Source organism: Bombyx mori, chromosome 1 (genome assembly GCF_030269925.1).
Source record: "Bombyx mori chromosome 1, ASM3026992v2".
Classification (NCBI taxonomy): domain Eukaryota; kingdom Metazoa; phylum Arthropoda; class Insecta; order Lepidoptera; family Bombycidae; genus Bombyx; species Bombyx mori.
In genome coordinates this window covers 526566-548824 of record NC_085107.1, presented here as the reverse complement: position 1 = coordinate 548824, position 22259 = coordinate 526566, and the positions used below count along the sequence as shown (strand labels likewise).

The window sequence follows — 22259 nt, the reverse complement described above, 5'->3', positions numbered from 1 at the left end:
AATCTCTTAAACGACGTTCTAATTGGTTAATTGTGATGATCATCGTTCAAACAATGTGTTTTCACTACTGAATTGGAAAGGAGAGGATCTATTTTATTAATCATCCGCAACATCGAACCCCAGACATCTTTTGTGTCAAGTCTTTGATCTGTAATCCACTTCCCCAAACACCGCTACTAAGAATTTGCTGGTTTCTACGTCTTTCATGCAGTTATCTATCTAAATTCATCTTGCAGAGATGTTGCCCTCGAGTATTTTAGTTGCTTTTTGTAGTGGATTTGGTCTGTATTCATTTAATTTTCATAAGATTGTTTCTTTTGAAATTCCTTATTACTTTAAGTTTCATTATTTTCTCAGTATTTTTTCATGAAACAAACTACGTAGATCTTGCTCAATATCTGCAATTGAGCCCGCGTGGCTTTTGTTCTTTTCATTCGAATCCTGTTTATGGAAAATACTACGTTGAATATAGAGACCATTTCATTCAGAAGTATTCATAAGAAGTATAGCTTTCCGAGCATTGAACTGTTGGCAGTTTTCACTATAAAATCAGACAATGTCTACCTATATGCGTTTGTTCACTCATAGCTCCAAAACAACTTATTATACTTCGATATTACCAATACGAACAGGCGGGCTGTGACCTTATTCACTCATGAACATTCACAAATAAAGAAATTTTGTATCTGGTATCGTGTTACCTTGTGGTAAAAAAAAAGACTTCGTTGCCATTTATTCATTTAATTATCACACCAAATTATTGCTTAAAACTAAATTAAACTAAACAGCGTGTGTAATTTTTTTGGATATTTTTATTACAATTTAATGTATTTTATCCCCGAGCTATTGCGTTTGGCAAAAATTACATTAGTTTCATTTCACATAAGAAACAACACCGCTTGCGTGAAATTGCATTTATTAACTTATTGAGTAGGTATATAATATGTATAGTTAATAGTTAATGTCATACGTTTACAAGCAACAACAAAAATAATAAAAATTGTAAGAAAACATAGATATTATGTATTATAAATTTTGACGTTTACTTTGTGTAACTACTTTTATATATGCAATGCTCTACAATGCATGGGAAGTCTTTTTCAAAAAACTAACCTTTCACCTATAAGAATTACTATAGCAGAGTAAACTTTAACCGTTTATGTGAAGTTAAAGTTTATCTATCTGATTTTTAGCTATAATCTTACTAGATAGAAAATAAACTAATTATGTATTTTAAAAAAACCCCGATTAAAATATATTTAAATCCTTAATTATTTATTAGACTCGAGCTCGGAGAATCTGATGGGCAGCACTGCAACGGGCTCCGAAATGCTGGGTTTGTCGATATAAATACTCCACGTTCTTTTTTCTACGTCGAATATACCTGTAATATTTATTGATTGTAGTTGCAAATCGAAGGAATCTACTTGCTTTTATCGCAAATTATTTCAGGTTTTTAATACGCTTTTATTAGCTTCAGACGTATGTATGTTAGTATGTAACGGAATCTTTGAACATGATTTTAACCCCCATGAAAACGTCGGATTAACTCAAAATTTGGCATACTTATTAAGAACCGATGACAATTGAATATTTTAAAAATCAATAAAATATTTTTTTCTTGCACTATTTTTAATTCAAATTTATTAAAAAAATTTTTTTTGTTTTTTTAATTTTTTTTTATTGCTTAGATGGGTGGACGAGCTCACAGCCCACCTGATGTTAAGTGGTTACTGGAGCCCATAGACATCCACAACGTAAATGCGCCACCCACCTTGAGATACAAGTTCTAAAGTCTCAAGTATAGTAACGACGGCTGCCCCACCCTTCAAACCGAAACGCATTACTGCTTCACGGCAGAAATAGGCAGGGTGGTGGTACCCACCCGCGCGGACTCACAAGAGGTCCTACCACCAGTAAAAAAAATTCTATTTTTCTATTTTTTAGTTGAATTTTCTATAAAAGCGTATTTTGATTTTTTAAGCTATTATTTTTTTATTAGTAAAAGACCGAAATCTCACCAGCAGCGATGGTCTTGATAATAGCGTCCTTCTGCATCGAGAACACTTGGAAGTCTTTGCCGGTGACATCAGAGAGTATCTCAGCTATATCACCTCTGGTCTTGGGGGCAGCATGAGCGTGTATCGCCTTCAGTCGGGACTTGCTACTGCCAACTATTTCGCCAATCACTTCAATCACGTTAATGCGGTTGTAACTGAAAAAGAAACATGTTTAATATAAGAAAATGTAGCAGATTACTTAATGTCGTAATTGGGTCTAAACCCTGAGATGGGTGGACGAGCTGACAGCCTACCTGGTGTTAAGTGGATACTGGAGCCCATAGACATCTACAACGTTAATGCGCCACCCACCTTGAGATATAAGTTCTAAGGTCTCAGTATAGTTACAACGGCTGCTTCACCCTTCAAAACGAAATGCATCACTGCAGAAATAGGAGGGGTTGTGGTACCTAGGTACCCGTGCTGACTCACAAGAGGTCCTACCACCAGTTTTAATATAAGCCGAGATTATCCAAAGTGTATGTTTGTTTGTTCACTCATAGCTTCATAGGTACCTATTTTTCATATTTCCGCTGATACGATTTGTGTAAGCAGAACTTAACTTTCTGCGCGTCAGGCTTCATAAAATCCTTGCGTTTTCCAGTTTGTTGAATTTGGATAAGTTGGGAATTTAATATCATTTCCCAGGATGAGTGGCGGCGTTCACGCGGTGATGTCTGTGAGCTATAATGGCTACTCAATAAAAGGTGAGCCGTGAGTGTAGAAGATCGGATCTTGTTGAAGAATTTTCGAATTCAAGTTAAATTAAGAAACGGTGAATAATTATAGGACATACTTACATATTACAGTGTACTAGTGTGTCCTGGTCGTATTTCTGAACGTGGACGAGCGAGCGGTCTCCCTTGAGGTCGGGGGCGACTTCCACATTGTAAAGCTTGGTATCCCCCCAGGTGTCTGTCCAAATCATATTTACCGAAAAACCGTTGCCGATTCCTAGGCCTTCGTCACGGAGGATCCGTTCCGCATCCGGGAAACTCTTGGCGGACAGAAGCTTTCTGGTTATAAATGTGCGAGCTGAAAAGAAATATGTACTACAGTTTACGTTCATAGGATAATACGTTCATAGGTGTAATAGTTTCAATATTTAACTAGGTAGTGTTGAGATTAAAAAAGAAAAATTAAAATAGGTAGTGTTATAACACACACAGAGGGAAAGAGAGAGACAGAGAAAAAGTGAAGGATGAAAATCAGTGTTCCATGAATTCTGTCGTTTTACATTGAGGACAGAGCGAGAGCAGAATATTTTAGGATCCACGCAAAAATATGTTTAAAAGTCGCCTAATGGTTCATGAGGTCACCGGCTGAATTTATCTATACATGTCAATTTCGTCATTTCTTATATTATTATTAGGTTCCGACACTGACCCGATATATTGATAGCAATGTTTAACGCGAAATAGTTAGTAAATTATGACACATCTTATGTATAATTGAGCGGCATGACTTAAATTTTTTGATTCTGTTGCAAAATCAGCTTCAATGTTAGCTACATATAATTAGTCACCAAAACTTTACAGATGTTGTTCCGTTGTTCATTGGGCCGTGGTATCTGGGTTACATATGGCATTATAATATTTAAAACAGATAACGTTTTAACATCGACAACAAGCCAAGGTAATCATGAAGAATATAGCGTTCAAATTTTAGATGAGAATGCACGTACTGATGTTTTTTTGAAACATCCATATTCTTTATTTTATACAGATAATAGAGTCAGACATAATTATATTAACATTTCAAAACATGTGTACAAGGTGAGCTTACTCAGTAGTTTGTTTTTTTTCACCAAACCTAAGACAGCGAAAGAGGATTTTAAATAAGGATACTTACAGCGTGCAGCAACATAAATATAATGAAGTGAACTATATAAGCGGAATACGTATGATAATTTACATAATGTTAAATAAAATAAAATTAAAATTATTATTATTATTAAATTATTTCATTTTTCAATACTCTAACGTTATTTTTAAAATCTGAGCTATTTTCCGCACGGTGGCCGGCAGGAGGTGGATGAGGAGAGCAGCAGACCGGGCTCAGTGGTGTATATTGGGAGAGGCCTATGTCCAGCAGTGGACGACTGTGGGCTGTTGATGATGATGATGATGATGATGATGAGCTATTTTCTACTCAATTCTTTCTTACACTATCTAGCGTGTTATGTAGTGTTATTTTAAGTTTTCACAATATTTAGGCATGATTAGAATGTTTACAGTCTAACTCCTTGTTTATTAATTAATTAATATAATTTTCATCGTATCAACAATATAACAATTTTCGTAATAGTATAACTGAGAAAAATCGAATTTTATAAAAGACATCAAAAACACAAATTGTATTACGACCTGCTTTGAAGTAATAAATTAGAGCATAATTTTGTAGTGATACTTACGAGTGTTTCCAGGCTTTAGCAGAAGTGGGCTGAGCGTGTTGATGGAAAACACCATTCCGTTTTCATTGTAGCCCATGGTGTACCCGGGCATGTGACCAGCGTAGCATAAAGACGAGAACCGTTCCTCTACTGCCTGCAAATAATTATATAGTAGGTCATACTAAATTAATATATTAACTATTTATTTGTACGTTCACTAAATATGATCAAATATAAATTCTTCTTCTTCATCGTTCCCTCACTGCTGGGGGTTGCAATCACATGTGACTTTCCTCCACAGTGTTCGATCATGAGCGGCATGGACCGCATGGCTTAGATTACCACCAACCGCTTCCTTAACCAGAGCGGACCAGGCTGGTGTTCTCCACACGGCGCGCTTGCCCTCTATGCGACCAGAAATTATGAGCTTCTCTAATTCATGTTTGGGAGACAGTATGATGTGTCCGAAGAAGCTCATAACACATTCTTGGCCGATGGCTGAGAGCCTTTTTTTGGATGTTTAGCTCCCTTAGAATCGACTCATTAGTTCTCATGGCAGTTCATGGTATTTGGAGCATCCTCCGCCACAACCACATTTCAAAGGCATCGATCTTTTTGCTATCGCGGCTTTTCATGCCTCATGTCTCCGCTTCGTAGAGAAATATGAGAAAAACCATTTCCCGCACCAAGCACACTTTGGTTTTATAGCGAATGTAAATTGGCAGACAAAAATAGTTTGTTGTCAGTTAGTTGCTTGCGAGATTTGAACATAGATTCATCACTTGCATCGTTTGATACGAGGACAACGGGCCTCTTATGATCTACGAAAATTAATAAATTGAAAACTTACCCCGTGCTCCCTGTCTTCGGGAGTTGGAATGATGTGCGCCGACATAATGTAGAAGTGATTTAGGGTTTCGGTAAATGCATCCTCTGTGTGTCCAAGTATAGTCTAAAACAAAAGTAGGTAACATTTAATTAATATAGCGTTAATGGTAAATTTCTTAGCTCCGGAGGTGGAAATAATCAAAGTGAGCTTGGTCAAGGGTTCTATTCCACGTTGCAACTAAGGCGATCCAAGTTTTGATGCATTGCTAAGAGCGAAGCGATACTAATCCAACCAGAGACATGTTTCTTTGACAATCAAAATCATAAATTATTTGCTGTATATCGTTCCGTCTCCAGGGCTATCGTGCAAACTACACTAGGTTGCCCTCTAAAATTTGATCTGATCGCTGTTCTCTTCAAATTGTAAGGTTTTCATCCTTTCGAGTTGTTTTATTCACACTCTGCGCCAACCTTCCCGAACGTTCATGCCATATCTACGAACTCTAATAAAGTTTCTATAGCTCTTTGAACCTTCGTCTGCTCCCCACTAGATAGCGTTGGTTGTTATTGTGTACCTATTGTGTTATTTATTGGTGTCGCTATTGGTTACGAGTTAGCTCTCACTGTCACAAGGCACGGTTGTAAATCACTAAATGGGTTGTAACAATGTCAGAGACAGCGTAATATCATCGTGACTGTCAATCACCTTAACAAGTGAAGTTAAAGTATCCTGTATCATGAACATTGAAAAATTGGCTGAAAATTGGAAAAACGGCTTGTCCCGTAGTAGTACTTCAGTGGTCCCGTAAGTCTATTTATTATCCATGGCCTATCTTTCGGACTAGATCGCATACGGTACCGCGCAGGCTACAAGCGTGAATATGATAGGAATAGTTTGTTTTTATTATTGTTATAAATGGTTCTACATAAAAGGAACTACAAAGATGATTTATGCCACGATAAAATAATAAAATGTGATTGTTTAAATACTTAATTTTATGCGAGTCACGACATGAATAAAATGGAAAAGCAATTTACAATTGGTTCCTTTATTTACCATTGAATAATTTAATTTTGCCTTAAGCTTATTTATGAATTCTAAGAAATGCTAATTATTTTCTAAAATGTTGAATGGGAATGAAGTCGAGAAATCGTTTCTAAATAGAGGTAAGCAGTGGTAAATATTGTACCTATAGTATATTATTTCACCAACGTGATACTTTTAGATAGTCTTATTAATTTTGAATTCTTTACAACATCGCTGTCGGTGCATTTTACTGTTACCGTCTCTCTCTCTCGTCTCTCTTTTGGTAAGCTTAAGTTTCGTTTGGTTTAGTTTAAATTTGCTCTGAAGAAGGAACTTGTAAGCCTACTTTATAAACGGTTGCTAATAAATTTACTAAAATTCCACTTCGTACACCGTAAAGTGTGTAGCTCCCTAATGACAATGAGATCCTGAGTTACTCATCTTCGATCTTCTTATCTCTCTTAATTTTGCTAAAATAGTAATAAATGTAAAAGAACGCCCTCTTCTAAGTTATAAAGCTTATGAAGTTGTCGTGATTTAAATGAAAATAAAAAGTCCGGTGTACTCGTATATAGCAATGCTATTGCGTTAATATTCAATTGCGTAGGCAAGTATCAATTGTTCTGGAAGGCGATGCTTGACTTCTGCGAGTCTATCATCGAAGAAGGCGGCGAGACGAAAAAGGGAGAGCTTGTCCCTCTCCGCTACGCTCAGTTTTCGCCGAGTCGGGTGCTGTAGAAGGGCTTTTACCTAGCCTCGGCCCCTGTAGGAGTAAGGAGGTGACCGGGGCAACATGAGAGGGGAGTCGTGACGCTACTTACGCTCTAGCGCTTTGCATTATAACAATTCTACGCAGCTGCTGTGGAAGAGCTACTGGTTAGGGGTGTATAGCATTCCGACCCGGCAGACAGGTTCCTCGTTCCTCCTTGTCTAATAAAAGTCAACCCCGCCAATATTGCGATTATAGCCGTTTTGAAGGGATGGGATAGATGTTATACCAAATAATTAACACATAGACCTGTTGTTCCGGTGGGTGAGTGTTGGCACCTTATGATCCTTATGAAACCTAGTGGATCTTATGAAATAGAAAAACGCCACGAGCGTAGCTGCGAGTTTCTTTACCTATCACTACCGCGTTTTAAAATGGTCTTACGGTGAACTGGTACGGGTTCTCAAGCAATCGTAGGTCTCCTTCTCAGTCTTCTCCATTATATTTTGTTCCTAATTTTACTTATCTGATTTCTTTACATCGTTACTTATTAGTGTAATTATTAAATCGAGGAGTGAAAGGCTCTTTAGTTTATGCGACATTTCGCTTATTAAGCCACATTTATCTTTGTAATTAAAGGTCCGTTATTTGGTATTAGTATGAATAATTCGATGTTTTTATTCTTTCTTTTAAACTTCAAGTTTTACCCAATTGAATAGCTGAAGCAGTTTTTTGTTATGATATTTTCTGCAAGTTTTTACCTTTAAATGGCTCTCCTTTAAAAGTGTAAAAATGTTGCTTAGGTCAAAATTAAATAGCCTTTCACCGCTTCACATAATGAGAAAATATTTTATTATGCTTGTTTTGTTATTCGTTTCTTCAAAATCAAACACTAAGTTGGAAAAACAAATTAAATAATCAACTGCAGGTAGAATAGGGTGATTTTCAGAATACATCCACTCCCACTTAGTGGTGTGAGGCTACGGGCCGATTTAAAGATGGCGGCTCGAACTTTATCATCGACCAAATAATTTAATGTTTTTTTTTCATTTTCTCCACCTTATCCCACTAGGTGGGGTCGGTGCAGCTAATTTTTGTCATCCATTCTGTTCTATCAGTCGTCATCTCAACACTCAGTCCTCTCTCTCTCTCTCTCTCTCTTTCATATCGTCATTTAATGAATTAATACTTAAAATTGGTAAACCACAAGCGTTACTATTAGTGGTAATCATTGATTATAAAAATCAAATATATTCAAAAATAGGTGAAGATCATTATTTGCTGTAGTAGATGAGCTCACGGGATATTTCTTGTTGATATCGAAGTCACGACTGCTTTGCTTAACGACTGGCCTACGTTGTATGCAGATAAGGTATAATGATTCTTACATGTTGTGGGTTCTTGAAGGCGACAGAACTGCAGCCTCCGGTGTCGTTCCGTGGGACGTGGTTGTCGTTGATGGTTCCAATCAAGTCATCCATTTGCAGGAGGAATAGCTGTTACAAACATGGAGTTGTGATAAAATTAATTTGGGTACATGATACTTATCAAATTATACCTATATTGTTGTGGTTTCAATGTTTCAATGAATCAGTCGGGGCGTTCCTGAAGGTCTGCTATGAATAAATATGCTGCTTTGTAATGTTCGGTGTTAAGCCTTTCTAGGCTTTCTAGGTCTAGACGAATAAAACCAATTAGTTTGTAGGTAGACTACTATATAACTGGTCTTGCATCCGCTTCAACATTATCAATGATATTTATATTTATAGAATGCAATTTAGGAAATTCATAGTATGTGTTATTTATACGCGCGTTATTAAAAATTTTATGGGTTTTAATCGTTTCCTCTTTGCATTACGAATTCGAAACTTACTTAATTTTTTTGTGGTCAGCAAAAAATTTAAACTAAATTTAGATTTGCAAGAAGATTTAATTTCCGCGCACTTTAGCAACTGCGTGCCTTCTAGAGTTTTTGCTGACCAATATACAATGGATTATCCTCTGCGTTAAGTAATGGACACACATTGGAAGTTCGAAGATTATTTTCAACATTTTGACTGTGTATGTGAGCAGAGCATCATATGGCCCATCTAGTGCTAAATACTATCAGGAACCCAAAGACGTCAAATCAGATTTCACCGCAGGCTCACACCACAAGTAATTAAAATTAAATGATGATAATGAAGCTACGACAAAAACAACAAACAAGTATGGTGATGGAAATACCTGATAGAAAGGAACGTTAGCTCCATCAGCAACACCCCTGATCTCCTTAACGTAGTAAGGGAATCGCTTCTCCATGTTAGCCAGGGTCTTATCGTACGCATTCCGGCCAGTATCAGTTTTGTATTCGCGCTCAAAGTCACGTAGATTAGCGTAATTTGATATGAAGCTCTTGATGATGGAGGAGAATGTGCGACCCTGGGAGGATATAATTATGTTAAATCTCTTACTGATTAAACCTCTTACTGGTGTTAGGACATCTTGTGAGTCCGCGCGGGTAGATACCACCGCCCCGCCTATTTCTGCCGTGAAGCAGTAATGTGTTTCGGTTTGAAGGGTGGGGCAGCCGTTATAACTATACAGAGATCTTAGAACTTATATCTCAAGGTGGGTGGCGCATTTACGTTATAGATATCTATGGGCTCCAGTAACCACTTAACAACAGGTGGGCTGTGAGCTCGTCCACCCATCTTAAGCAATAAAAAAAACTACTGCGTTTGAACACTTCAGAGAGGTAGTCAGATGATCAAACGGTGTTTTTCAATGCAATTATTCTAATGAAACACGTACCGCACAAATGCTCACGATTGACTACGGTGGTGAAGGAATAACGTCGTGTAATAGAATAAAACGCACCCGCAAAATTATAATTTGCGTAATTACTGATGGTAGGATGTCTTGTGAGTCCGCACGGGTAGGCATCACCACCCTACTACCTATTTCTGCCGTGAAGCAGTAGTGCGTTTCGGTTTGAAGGGTGGAGCAGCCGTTGTATTGTAAAAACTGAGACCTTAGAACTCGTATCTCAAGGCAGGTGGCGGCATTTACATTGCACATGTCTATGGGCTCCTGTAACCCACTTAACATCAGCTGGTCAGTGAGCTTGTCCACCCACCTACGCAATTATAAAAACCACCCTCCTTTGGAACGAATGATGCCTGTTTTTGCCTTATTTTCTCTGAAGGTATTTTTTAAACATGGATTGTAAAGAGTTTTTAGTGAGGGGCATTGGCTTCGTTTTGTTTTGTATTCGATGGCGATGAGTAATCGTAATGATACATGAAAACGAACCAAATAGTATATTTCTTCCAGAAATCTCTCTTGATATATTCTATTAGTTTAGTAGACAGAACTTACCACATCGAAGCCGACTTCATAATGGGAGCCTCTTACGTATATAACAGGGACCGCATGGCGTCTCCCGAGTTGTATCTCACATACTGCCGTACCTAAAAGAGCGTATTTTACTTAAAATATGATGCTATATCATTTGAATCTCTTTTGGAAATACAACAATAATTTTATCCTTAAAAAGTAACGACATTTATATTTTTTGGTGAAAGTTTTTTTTTGCCATTGTAGGCAGACGAGCACACGGCCCACCTGATGCTGAGTGGTCGCCGTCGCCCATGGACTTCAGCAATGCCAGGGGCAGAGCCGAGCCGATGCCTACCGAAAGTTATTGAATGTTTTGTTATGTGAAGACACATTATCTTAGATTTTAATAACGATCGAAATTTCCATGCGAAATCCTAACGAAATAACCTAATTAATGCGATTGTTTATGATTTACAAATTCTCTTTTACAGTAATAGTAGTCTACGTCAGACGAAAGCTGATTAAAAATTAACAGTGAACCAAGAGGTTCTTGCTTTATCATCGATGAGTGTGTTATAAAGTATTGCGCCGAGTGATACCACTGTCTACTACTTGCGCAATGTTGCAGGGCGTTGTTAAGCGACATTGAAATTCTGATCGTATATTACACGGGTCAACACCAAATTTGACTTTAATTGCAAAACATAAAATTTCGATATTTTATATTATCGTAATTAGACGAAAAAAAATACATGGCATGAAACAGTTTGCTTTTGAACTTTAATAAATTAACCTCATATGAAACAAAATGCATCAGCATCGTATTTACACTTTCGTGACATTTTAAGTTTTTCTGGGCTTGTGCAAAACACCTGATCGTTGTTTATGACTCGAGTGCCATCCAGTGGCACTGTGTAAACATAAACACCCCACTCTCATAGCGCGGTTTTTTTGAAAGTATTTAAATTAATTAAAATTTATAGAAAAATTGAAAAATGAGTATTATTACTATAACTATCACAAAAGCAAACTTTATACGAAAATGTCAAATACAGTGGTAGTGTGTGTAATGTTTTTTTTATTATTTAATATATGACTAGTGCATAATTAAAAAAAAATATGAACATTCTGCACTCCTTCTCTATATTCTCTATAAGTGTGGGAAATTCCATACTTCTGCATCCGCGCAACTTTCGTAAAAAGGGATACTAAGTTTTTGCTTCACGTATTAATATATAAATACTAGTTTAGCGCAGAGACGAAAATATGAACAAAGTTTGGAAAAGGCCTCGACGGAGCTTCGCTTTCAAATAAAAATTCAACGTTTACTGACATCTGTCGGCAAATAGAGGAAATCTGGGAAAATTAAAGAGGCTAACAGTGATTTTAAGAAATCTCGTATTTTTGCCAATTTTCAACAAACACTCCCTAAATTTTGATCTGCCAAGGAAACACCCGCTCGGTGAAAGATTTTCCCGATGCACAATCCACGAACCAGCACACAGCCGCGTTTCCGATAAAAACTAACTGATATCTATCTAATTAATGCGTAGTCACAAATCGTAAATATTTTTTTTAATATTAACTAATGCGAGGAAGTCGATAGTCGAATGCCTTGACAAACAAAAAAAATATAGTTTCGGTCCTTGTCCAAATTTACAAGGTTGAAACGACCTACCGCAATACTTGGTATGTTCTGTGGTAAGGCCGTAGGCTTGGCTGGCGATCGTTTGAATATATTTGATGCAACAGTCGTTTTTTTTTGCATAACTTAAAGAAATACAACATGTCAAGCGGCTAGTGAAGAGCTTCTGGGGCTCCCCAAAGTAACTTCACTTTACATTACATACATGATTTATATTGAATTATTTAATTAATATAAATAGGATGGAATAAGAAGTTGTAATATTAGATTTCATGGAAAGGGACCATTATTGTTATTATTTACAGAACTTTCTTAAAATCGTACCATTGTTCATTTCAGTTAAAATAATGAATATAAATGTATTGTAAAAGCATAAATATCAATTCTTTGATACAAAATATATATTTTTATCATTTTCTGTTTTGGGATCGCTTGTTTTTAGGGACAATTAACGCATGAAATACTGTGGCTCAGTGCGAGTTTTTTAACGTTCACGACACCGTTAAAGTAAAAATAAAAGTTGTTGTGGCCTAAAGGATAAGAGGTCCGGTGCATTCGTGTTAAGCGATGCACCGGTGTTCGATTCTCGCAGGCGGGTACCAATTTTTCTAATGAAATATGTACTCAACAAATGTTCACGATTGACTTCCACGGTGAAGGAATAATATCGTGTAATAAAAATCAAACCCGCAAAATTATAATTTGCGTAATTACTGGTGGTAGGACCTCTTGTGAGTCCACGCGGGTTAGTACCACCGCCCTGCTTATTTCTGATGGTTGGACGAGCTCACAGTCCACCTGGTGTTAAGTGGTTACTGGAGCCCATAGACATCCACAACGTAAATGCGCCACCCACCCTTGAGATATAAGTTCTAAGGTCTCAAGTATAGTTACAACGGCTGCCCCACCCTTCAAACCGAAACGTATTACTGCTTCACGGCAGAAATAAGCAGGGTGGTGGTACGTACCCGCGCGGACTCTCAAGAGGTCCTACCACCAGTAATTCAATATCGATTTATTTGTTGCTTGGGTTTGGCGCATTAGTTGTACAGTATTTGAAGTCGCACATTTACTTGGTTGTATGTTAAAAGCATTTATGTTAATTATCTATACTAATATTATAAAGCTGAAGAGTTTGTTTGTTTGAACGCGCTAATCTCAGGAACTACTGGTCCGATTTGAAGAATTCTTTCAGTAGTAGATAGCCCATTTATCGAGGAAGGCTATAGGTAATATAACTTCACGCTAAAACCAATGCAAGCGGAGCACCAATAAAGAATGTTTTAAAATCGGGGTATTTTTCCCTTTTGAGAGCTTCCGCTGCGTGCGCTGCCGAAACGGTTAAAGTTTCGCTAAAACTATGACAGAATTGTTCCCCTTTAAAAGATCTAAAAAAAAGTCCGCGACAGAATATAATACATGTTAAGGTTGGCTCTTTATAACGTTTTTTATTCAAACCAAATTTGTTCTAGAATAAAGCATTCTATTGTGAAGGTGTTTTTATAAGGATATTCTACGTAAATGAAGAGGTGGGTAATATTTTGCGTTATTTCAAACTAACTATTCCACGCAGGTGAAGTCGTGGGCAAAAGCTGTATTTTATATAATTCTTTTCTTACATTTTTAAGAGATATTATTGAATGCTATAAAACGATTTACCGATCTTACAATATGTAAGATGGCTAAGTGACCAACCCTCTAGAACCAAACTTTCGTGCTGGATGCGTCGATACGGGAACAGCAGATGTAAATAGCCAGATACGATCCAGATAGAATCCAAATAGATACAATCAAGATCAAAATCACGAGAAACGTTTGAGCTTAAATCTTGTATTTATTTTAAAAAAAATGAACACTAAATCATTTAGATTTGATTGCATATCACAGAATTTGGTAATTTTAGAAAACATCAAAACATTCCAGTTTCCTTTTTAGAGTTTTTATACATCATAAAAAAATAATTCAAGGCATTTGCAATCATTAATAAGTGGTTAATATTTTTTTTTTGTAATCATTGCACAAGAGGTCAATGAAAAATAAAAAACTATTTCTTATTTTTTGTTTTGCATATTAATCTATCAATTAACATTATCCAATGTAGACCTAATTTGTTTGATTTATTTGAATATTTATTTATTTATTTTGTACAATCAAGGATTCAACTGTACTATTTGAGAAAAAATCACGTTTGAATTGTACAATTTATTTAACACGCAGTATTTATAACCCAGAATTTCCGATGTAATACAATTATAAATATTTAATTTCTTACATAAAATGTTTAGATTTTTTAAATTAACTATTTGATGCATGAAAGTAAGGAATAATTGTTAAGACGAAAGTTAATTTAAATAGAATTGTCAACCGCATGAGGCTTTTTGCACAGACTTGAGGTTTGCTCTTTGCTGTACGAGGTATGAGGATCAATCAGGTTCGCACAATTATGTATGAGATTTAGACAGGAAATTCTATAAAATAGTGAAACCCGGCTTCTGTCTGTTGTGATGATAATTGTCAACTAGACGATAGCCATCGACTTAAAGGAACAATTTTGCCTGACTCAGTGGTCCAGTAATTAGCGGCCCTGACTGCTGCGCCTAAGGTCATGAGTTCGATTCCCACATCGGGCAAACATTGTGTGATAAACAAGCTTGTTTGCTGTTTGTCTAGGTGTTCACTATATTCATATATGTATATATTTAAATGTATATGTATATGTATATTTGCCAGTTTCTGGTACCCAAAGAAAGAAAAGGTTGAAAGATCCTTCGCACTCGCCTGAGAGGCTTAGGAAACTTTTTTTATCTATCCAGATTTTGTATTCCAGGTAATATTTTATAGCAACAAATGCGTTTTACACGGACAGTATGTGTATTTTTTGTTTATTTTTATTACCTAACATATTTCATCTGAGCTTACACATTTTTCATCGGCCCTATTTTTGATTTTATAGCCTTTTTAAATGCTCGATTGCTCTACGATGTTTGAAAGCAAGATTTATTTGTAGTGAACTTCTATGCTAGAAGTTTCAAAGTTTTTGTGCTTTGAGAGTCAATATAAATTAAGCCAGCTAATATAGTCGATAGTTCTGGGTGCAGTAAGACAGAACTTTTTACATAGACCAGATTACGTTACAACAGTGGTTTTCCGGCGGGTGATGCGAAGACACGGCTTATCTGTTCTCGTTCTCCCCTTACTTCCTAACTTTGGCATTATTGGTAGGTCTTATACTAAACACACACGCGTTGTTGCCACCTTCGGCCTATTACTATCCGAAGCTATTACATACATGGTTCAGTTGGAAAAAATGTCCTATGGGATAAAACGATGGTTTGTTTGGACTGCGGTAGCTGTCGAACTTGGTTCATTCGTTAAACGAATAATTTTTCAGTTGTGCTTACCGAAGCCCAATGTGAATGCTCTTACACTTTTAGAGACATGCAGCCTGAATCCCAATTGTATTCTGGAGCCGTGTCCTTAGCCCTTCGATACGGAAAGCATGACAGTTTCGCAACAGAATCAGACATTGACGATTTAATGATGATTTATCTATTCACCAAATAATTTAGAGCCACGTTTGGAATATCACAATTTTCGTGGCGACAGAAGATTCGTTTTTAACGTAAACGCGATTAATCTATAAACTTATGTTATTAGTACTGATGATGACCGAGCTTTGCTGGTTTTTTTTTTTTGATAACGCCATCTTGTTAGTTGCCCTCAATTAAGAAAAATAGTTATATTATTCGCCAATAGATGTCGGGAAGAGTTGATTTTTGAAAACACGAATAAAACAACATTTTCTGAAAATAAATCGTAGCTAGATCGATTTATCGCCCCCGAAATCCCCTGTATACTAAATTTTATGAAAATCGTTCGAGCCGTTACCGAGATTCAGATTATATACATATATATTAATATACAAAAATTGCTCGTTTAAAGGTATAAGATTGACAATAATTTATAAACTTAACCAATAGTTGGCCCTTTAATACAGTTGATTTCATTTTAAGCTAATATTTTCATAATATGTGTTTCAACAATCAGTAATATTACCTATATTATATGCAACTTAATTGTATGTTGTGTGTTAATTGTAATACTCCACAGTGATAGATTTAAAATGAGAAAAAAATACATACCTACCTGTTTGTTTCATATCTTTAATAAAGCAGTGGTTTGTGCAAAATCAACTTTTTCCAATAGTTTTAAAGTTTATTATTGTTCAAATCAATATGACGATTTGATGAGAAGTAGACCGGATGGGCTTTTATTATTGTATGCTGTTTTTGGTAAGATCAGAAAATTAAAAGAATAAGTAATTTAGGAGTTCCGGTTTGAAGGATAACCGTTATTTCAATGCAAATTAAAATTTCATCATCATTCCAAGGAATCATTGCAGCCCGGAATTGCGACACGACCTAACCTAACCTAATCCTTTTAAGAAGGATATAATGTCTAAGAGAGTTAGGAAAATATAACATGATACTACAAAATACAATATTTTTTTTAATCTAAAATATGGTCATAGATGAAATCTGGTAATAAAAAACCGAACAATTGCGCATCCTCTAACGACATAGTGAATGTTCCGAGTCTGTCGTAAATCCTAACTGAAAGTCAATGTATATTTTTTACTAAGTTGTTCTGTAAATTTTCTGTTGTTTGACAACAATGTGTTCTGCATGTATCAAAAACTAGTCACCACTAATGTAACACACTAATGTAACAAAACAAGTTTCATAATCTCATTGAACATCAGTGAACTCTATGAAAGCCACAGATAGTAAAAACTCCACATGAATTCCACATGAATAACAGAGAATAAATTGTTTTACAAACATTTTTTTAATATTTTTTTTCAGTCCGAAAGTCATGCCATTTAATAACTTACACTAGTTTCAAAAGACTTCGTCTACATATAATTTTCTATCTACGTGTATCAATTCACTGTCAGTTTTGAATAATTTCGTGCTCTCTGACGACGTATTAAGTGTCTCCGAGTGAAATGTCACACGGACCAAAGAGTAGACGAATATAATATTATTAGCGGTCATTTCTAGTTTTTGGCTATGAGATTGACATATGCTGGGACAGCAACCATATACCAACGGACTATTTTGATGTTTTAAGCTCGCTATAAGTCCAAGATCTGCCTATTAAAGTATTCACATCAAAAGCTCCGTGTCTGAATAACTTTGGACACTAAAGCGTCTGTTTACACGCTGCTCTGCATAAAATTAAATTATGAATTACGTTGCTACCGTCTGAAATTTCTGATACGTAGCCCAAAAGAATAAATCAGATGTGTAGAATCTTGATCACACATGTTACATCCCTATTTTTAATCCAATTAAATTGCGTTTTGTTGTATTTAAATTACAGGCCGTGAGAACTCAATAAAAATTAAGTCACCTGTAAAACGGCCTATAGAATATGGATATTAGTATCATATGAATATTTGATCAAACATTAATATTTATTGGATTTAGAACGCTAAAATAAATAATTTATTTATTACATAATTATCTGAATTAACATATATTTTTTTTATTCAAAATAGTATGCCTGATTTCATAATATTGTGGTCTTTTAGGAGGCCTTTTTTGTTGTGATTAATGTGATTTCGTTTCGTTTTTGTTTTAATATTTATTTATGCGATTTTGTTTCGTTTGTAAAATGCATATTAAATTAGTGACTGTGTGTGTGTGTGACAAAGAGCAATAGAACTCGCTCTGGGGCGACGGGGTTTCGTGAACGTGATCCAAAGCAAATAAACTAACTTTGAAATTGAGTAACATCACACATGAAAAAAACCATTGACCTTTCTATGAGCGTCTGAACAAGGCTTTGCTGATAAATAGATCGACAGAAGAATAATAAGGAGTATGTTCACGACATGAAGGGTTTTTCAGTGACTCAAAAAAAGAGTGCTGCTGGGTGCAAAAAAAATGTGAGCCGTCACGGGACGCCTGGCAGATGTGAAACATCGACATTATTTTGTAAAAGTAATATGCAGAAAAGAACAGATTGTGATAGGAACTAAATATGTCATGATGATAAAATTAAATATTACGAAAAAATAATTTGTTTTCAATCGCACGGTCGATTGCGCATGGCGACGCGTCGCCACACCGTACACACTACTGCATATAGACTGTATATATATACCATCATATAGTGTGGGCACGCTTCGCCACGGCATGCGTCGTCACGCCAGAAATCGGTTTTACGTGCGGCTATAGATGTTTCACATCAAAAATCGCCCTTGCAAGTCTCTTGGGCTCACTTTATCAAGCAATGTTCCAAAATTGACACTGGACGTTTCAAGTTTCAGCGTCTGATCATACGGGCAGTGAGCCAAGTAACTGAAATCGATTTCACCTAGCGCGCCAAATGACATCCCCAGCGCCAATTTACAGCCTGCGACAAACTTCATCATAATTTGGAGTATCCCTGATTAAAGCAGTAGCTGATAAATGAACGTTATGCATAGGGTGCGGCGATCGACAACGGGTCTGTGCACAAAATGAAACAAGGACTGCCCTTAGTCTTCGTCACTACCGCCTTCGCCCTCATGTCTCAAGGTATCCATGGCCACATTCACGATCTGCCATCCGTGCGCTCCGGTTTTTATTTTAAACCAGACGGACCGTAAGCTCGTTCACAAATCTAAGCAATTAAAACAAATTGTCTAATTTTGTTATCAAAATTTATAAGCTATTTTTTTTCTGGAATATTTATTATATACAAAAATAAAAAGCTTTGTTGTTTAATGAAGTGTTTGTGAATTTAAGTCACAACCAGTATTTTTCTGACGGAATTTTTGTTAATTATCAGTTTTTATTTCGGTGAATGGTATAAATATTATAAACGATAATGAATAAAAACACAAAAAAATATATACTCGCTCACGTCTCAAGTCTGGTCACACATTATACGTTCGCATAATAAATGATAAAAACCATTAGCATTAGCATTATATTAGGGAAGCTGTCGAAATTTGTGTCTACTAAGAAATGTCCCGTAATTTATCATGGTTATCATAGTCCATTATTTGTCTTCAAAAGTAGATAGACTTCAGGGTAACTAATAAACAAGCTAATAGATCGGGTAACTATACAACGATACCAACGACAGACGCCTATGTATTTAGTATCTGAAACTTTAATCTACGAACTAAAGCGACTCGTTTTCAAGAAGTCTTCTTGAACATCTTACTATTATGTATTAGGTCAAGAGGCGCTATTTATTTGCGGCTGTAAAAGGTCGGCGGTCCATTCGATAACAATATAAAAAGTTACGTAGACCGGAACACAGAGGGGATCCTTCTGGCTGAGCTTTTGTGCGCCTACCTGTCCTGGGCCTTCAGAAAAAAAAAACACTCAAAGGCACATGACCAAAGCTCTCAGTTATCCTAAGCTGTCTTCTGTATAGTCCTACAGCAACGCATTCACAGATCAAATAATTTAGTGAAGAAAAATTGTTAGTGTCCCTCAAACTTGAATTACCTGGACACTAAGTCTTGCGCGTGATTTTTTTGCGTATTTTCATTATGTTAAAATCCGTTTCGTATCTTTTGCGTGAAAGAGTAACAAACGTCGATCTATCCTCACAAGTTTTCGTATGTAATATTAATATAATATTAATCTAGTATTTCCTGGTCCCTGGTCCCTGCTAGATATTCACAATTAAGCCCAATAAGTGGCGCTCCCATCGGGCTGGCTAGCGTTTGAGGGGTCCGCTATTATATGTGTACTTGTCCTTACTGACAAGAAATTGTGATAATTGATGCCCTTCATGTTGAAAGAAAATGATTTTTGAGAAGTTCGTCACTGATAAAGCAAGAAGTAAAAATTACATGATAATGAATAGAAATAAAATTACTTTAATGCACTTTCAGCGTTATATACTGTTGAAGTAAGCCTCGCGAAGCTGGGGCGGGTCACTACTCTAATGTACAGGTTAGTTTAAAGGGATGCCTTCTAGTCCGACGAGGGGGTAGGGGCCCCAGGTAGCGTTACTGGTTACAGCCGCGGACGGCGAGCGAAATTACTGATTTGTATGAACCCCAAAGAGATGAATCCCAGGCGCCACTACAATCCCTCCTGGCTGAGCCTTTGCTCGCCCAAACCGCCCTCTTGAAACTGGAAAGGCCTCAGGGCCACCAGTAATCCTTCAATCATAAAAAAGACACTACTACCGCTATTGAAACTGCTTCAAACAAGCCAAAATACACTTGGAGCCTTACGTAAATGGAACAATGGTCTTGAAGGGAACACACCATGCCTAATGTCCGGCAAAAATAGTCCGAACCTGTGGTGCACCTTTCTATGCTTATTTTGGTGGACACCACGGCACTCTGGTGTTAAGTGACAGGCCACAAGGTCAACAGGGGTACCACCTTGAGACAAGTACTTAATGATAGAGCTGGTGGTACCCATGGCAAAAGTGCTGTGCATAGGGGACATTGCCATCAGGTGAATTACCCGCTCAGCTGTGTCATCAATAGTAATAAAACCAGTGTGGGCAAATACACAGCCTACTACCACAATGGTCAACAATAAACTGATTGCTTGTCAATTTATTATGAATATAAATGATATTTTAAAAGTATAAAATATGTTTATCTAGTGACGGTGGGAAAGATCGTGGAGTTAATTACAATCTAATTAAGTATTATAATTAAGAAAAAATCTAAAGTATTTAGGTGACTTTGATAATGCCTTTTGCGAACAAAACCCGTTGCATTCAATTGCTATAAGATGTATTTTGTACTTGCTTTTGATTCAATTTCAGTAGCTGTGATTTGTTAAAATAAAACTATTTTCAATAAAACACATAACACAAAGTTATGTGTTTTATTAAAAATAGTTTTTTTTTTACGTTTTTTAATGTTAATATTGTTGAATTAAGTAAATGTTTCTTGACTCGTCTTGATGTGTTTATCAATAACCGAAACGTCCCGACAGTCACCCATTGTTGATGACAAAGAGCTACGACAGAGCTAAGCGCGACTCTTTATCGTTCTAACGTGACGGAATCAACTGATGACCAACATACAACATTTTACACGCGCGTAATATTTAGTTTTGTTTACAAACATAATCAAAAATGACACGAGTTTAACAATTACTTTGGCTGACAGAAATCATTATATTACATTGTGATGGAACATTCGCGGAAGTTTTTAAGAAAAAAAAAATGCAATAAAATTAAAACTTACCATTCAATTCTCTCATTATTTCTTTTTTATTATCTTAGTTTTAATATACAGTGTTGTTTCGGCACGGACGCGCGCTATCTACTACTGACTGACATAGTGTTTAGTGTCTAATATAGCTTGCCTGTCGGCCAACCACAATCAAGGATGCTATGAAACATTACGTAAGATTGTCTTAGGCGTAAACATAGACATATTGTCCTTACTCGATCGAGAATCGAAATGAATTTTCCCTTTTTTGTGAATTATAAACGTTTTTGAGGTAAATCTTGCGAAGTGTGTTCCATTAGGTTATATAAATATAGCCGCTGGTTGAAAACTCTATGCAAATTTTATTTTACAACCAAATATTTCACTGATTTAGATGTTCCTAAAATTTTAATTGTTCCCATGAAGTGATAATTAAAAAATAAGCTGTCCTCAACTTTTTTCTCACTATTGCTATTATTATGTCTGTATATTTTTGCATACACAGATAAACAGAATATACAATTGTTTGTAGAATCGTACAGAAGTAACGTTATGAGTCATTAAGCTCATAATTGTTATCCATTTATCACAATAAAAACAGCTTTTCAACACTCTAGGCAGTCAATTTAAAAGCCCAGTTTGTTTTTGACAGAAATTAAATTTATATGTGAAATTTTAAAATTAGTCGTAACATATTATGAAATGTGTTGCAAAATCTTATTTTTGTATCATTACTTCGTGAACATTAATTAAGAGTTAAGTATTCAGCTAGTGGAATCAAGTTTGAAAATATTATCCTCACTGATGTTAAATGTTAAATAAATTCTGATCAGTGACGTTTATTTTAAATTTAAATTTTTAATAAAAGCTAAACTATTAAATTGAATTAGGAATAGCAACACGGCTTGGTTTGAATGATTGAATGACTTGTGAGACCAATATCTTAGATTTATCAAAAAATATATATTTCACACACAGTTTTCAACAACAATTCCATAAATGAATCCACCTTATCAGAGGGAGCGTAGTGGGCACTGTGTTGCTAAGAATTAAAAAAAAAAAGTAATCGTAACACAAACATGTA

General features: G+C 36.0%; 1 protein-coding gene across 3 annotated transcripts in view; it reads right to left on the bottom strand.

The window, feature by feature from the left end:
- Positions 1-725: 725 nt before the first annotated feature.
- tan (protein) overlaps positions 726-22259 on the bottom strand; it is a 48233-nt gene continuing 26699 nt past the window's right edge. For 2 of the 3 annotated variants that reach the window (XM_021352266.3, XM_012695954.4), the window contains exons 2-9: positions 10377-10468; positions 9243-9437; positions 8405-8512; positions 5303-5404; positions 4474-4606; positions 2861-3095; positions 2022-2215; positions 726-1384 (exon numbers count right to left, since the gene is read on the bottom strand). In XM_021352266.3, the coding sequence (XP_021207941.1) occupies positions 1272-1384; positions 2022-2215; positions 2861-3095; positions 4474-4606; positions 5303-5404; positions 8405-8512; positions 9243-9437; positions 10377-10468 (1172 nt within the window). In that variant the 3' untranslated portion in view covers positions 726-1271. Of the gene's footprint in view, positions 1385-2021; positions 2216-2860; positions 3096-4473; positions 4607-5302; positions 5405-8404; positions 8513-9242; positions 9438-10376; positions 10469-21208; positions 21292-22259 lie in introns of those variants that run through there. The other variant, NM_001177411.1, reaches the window with a different exon arrangement.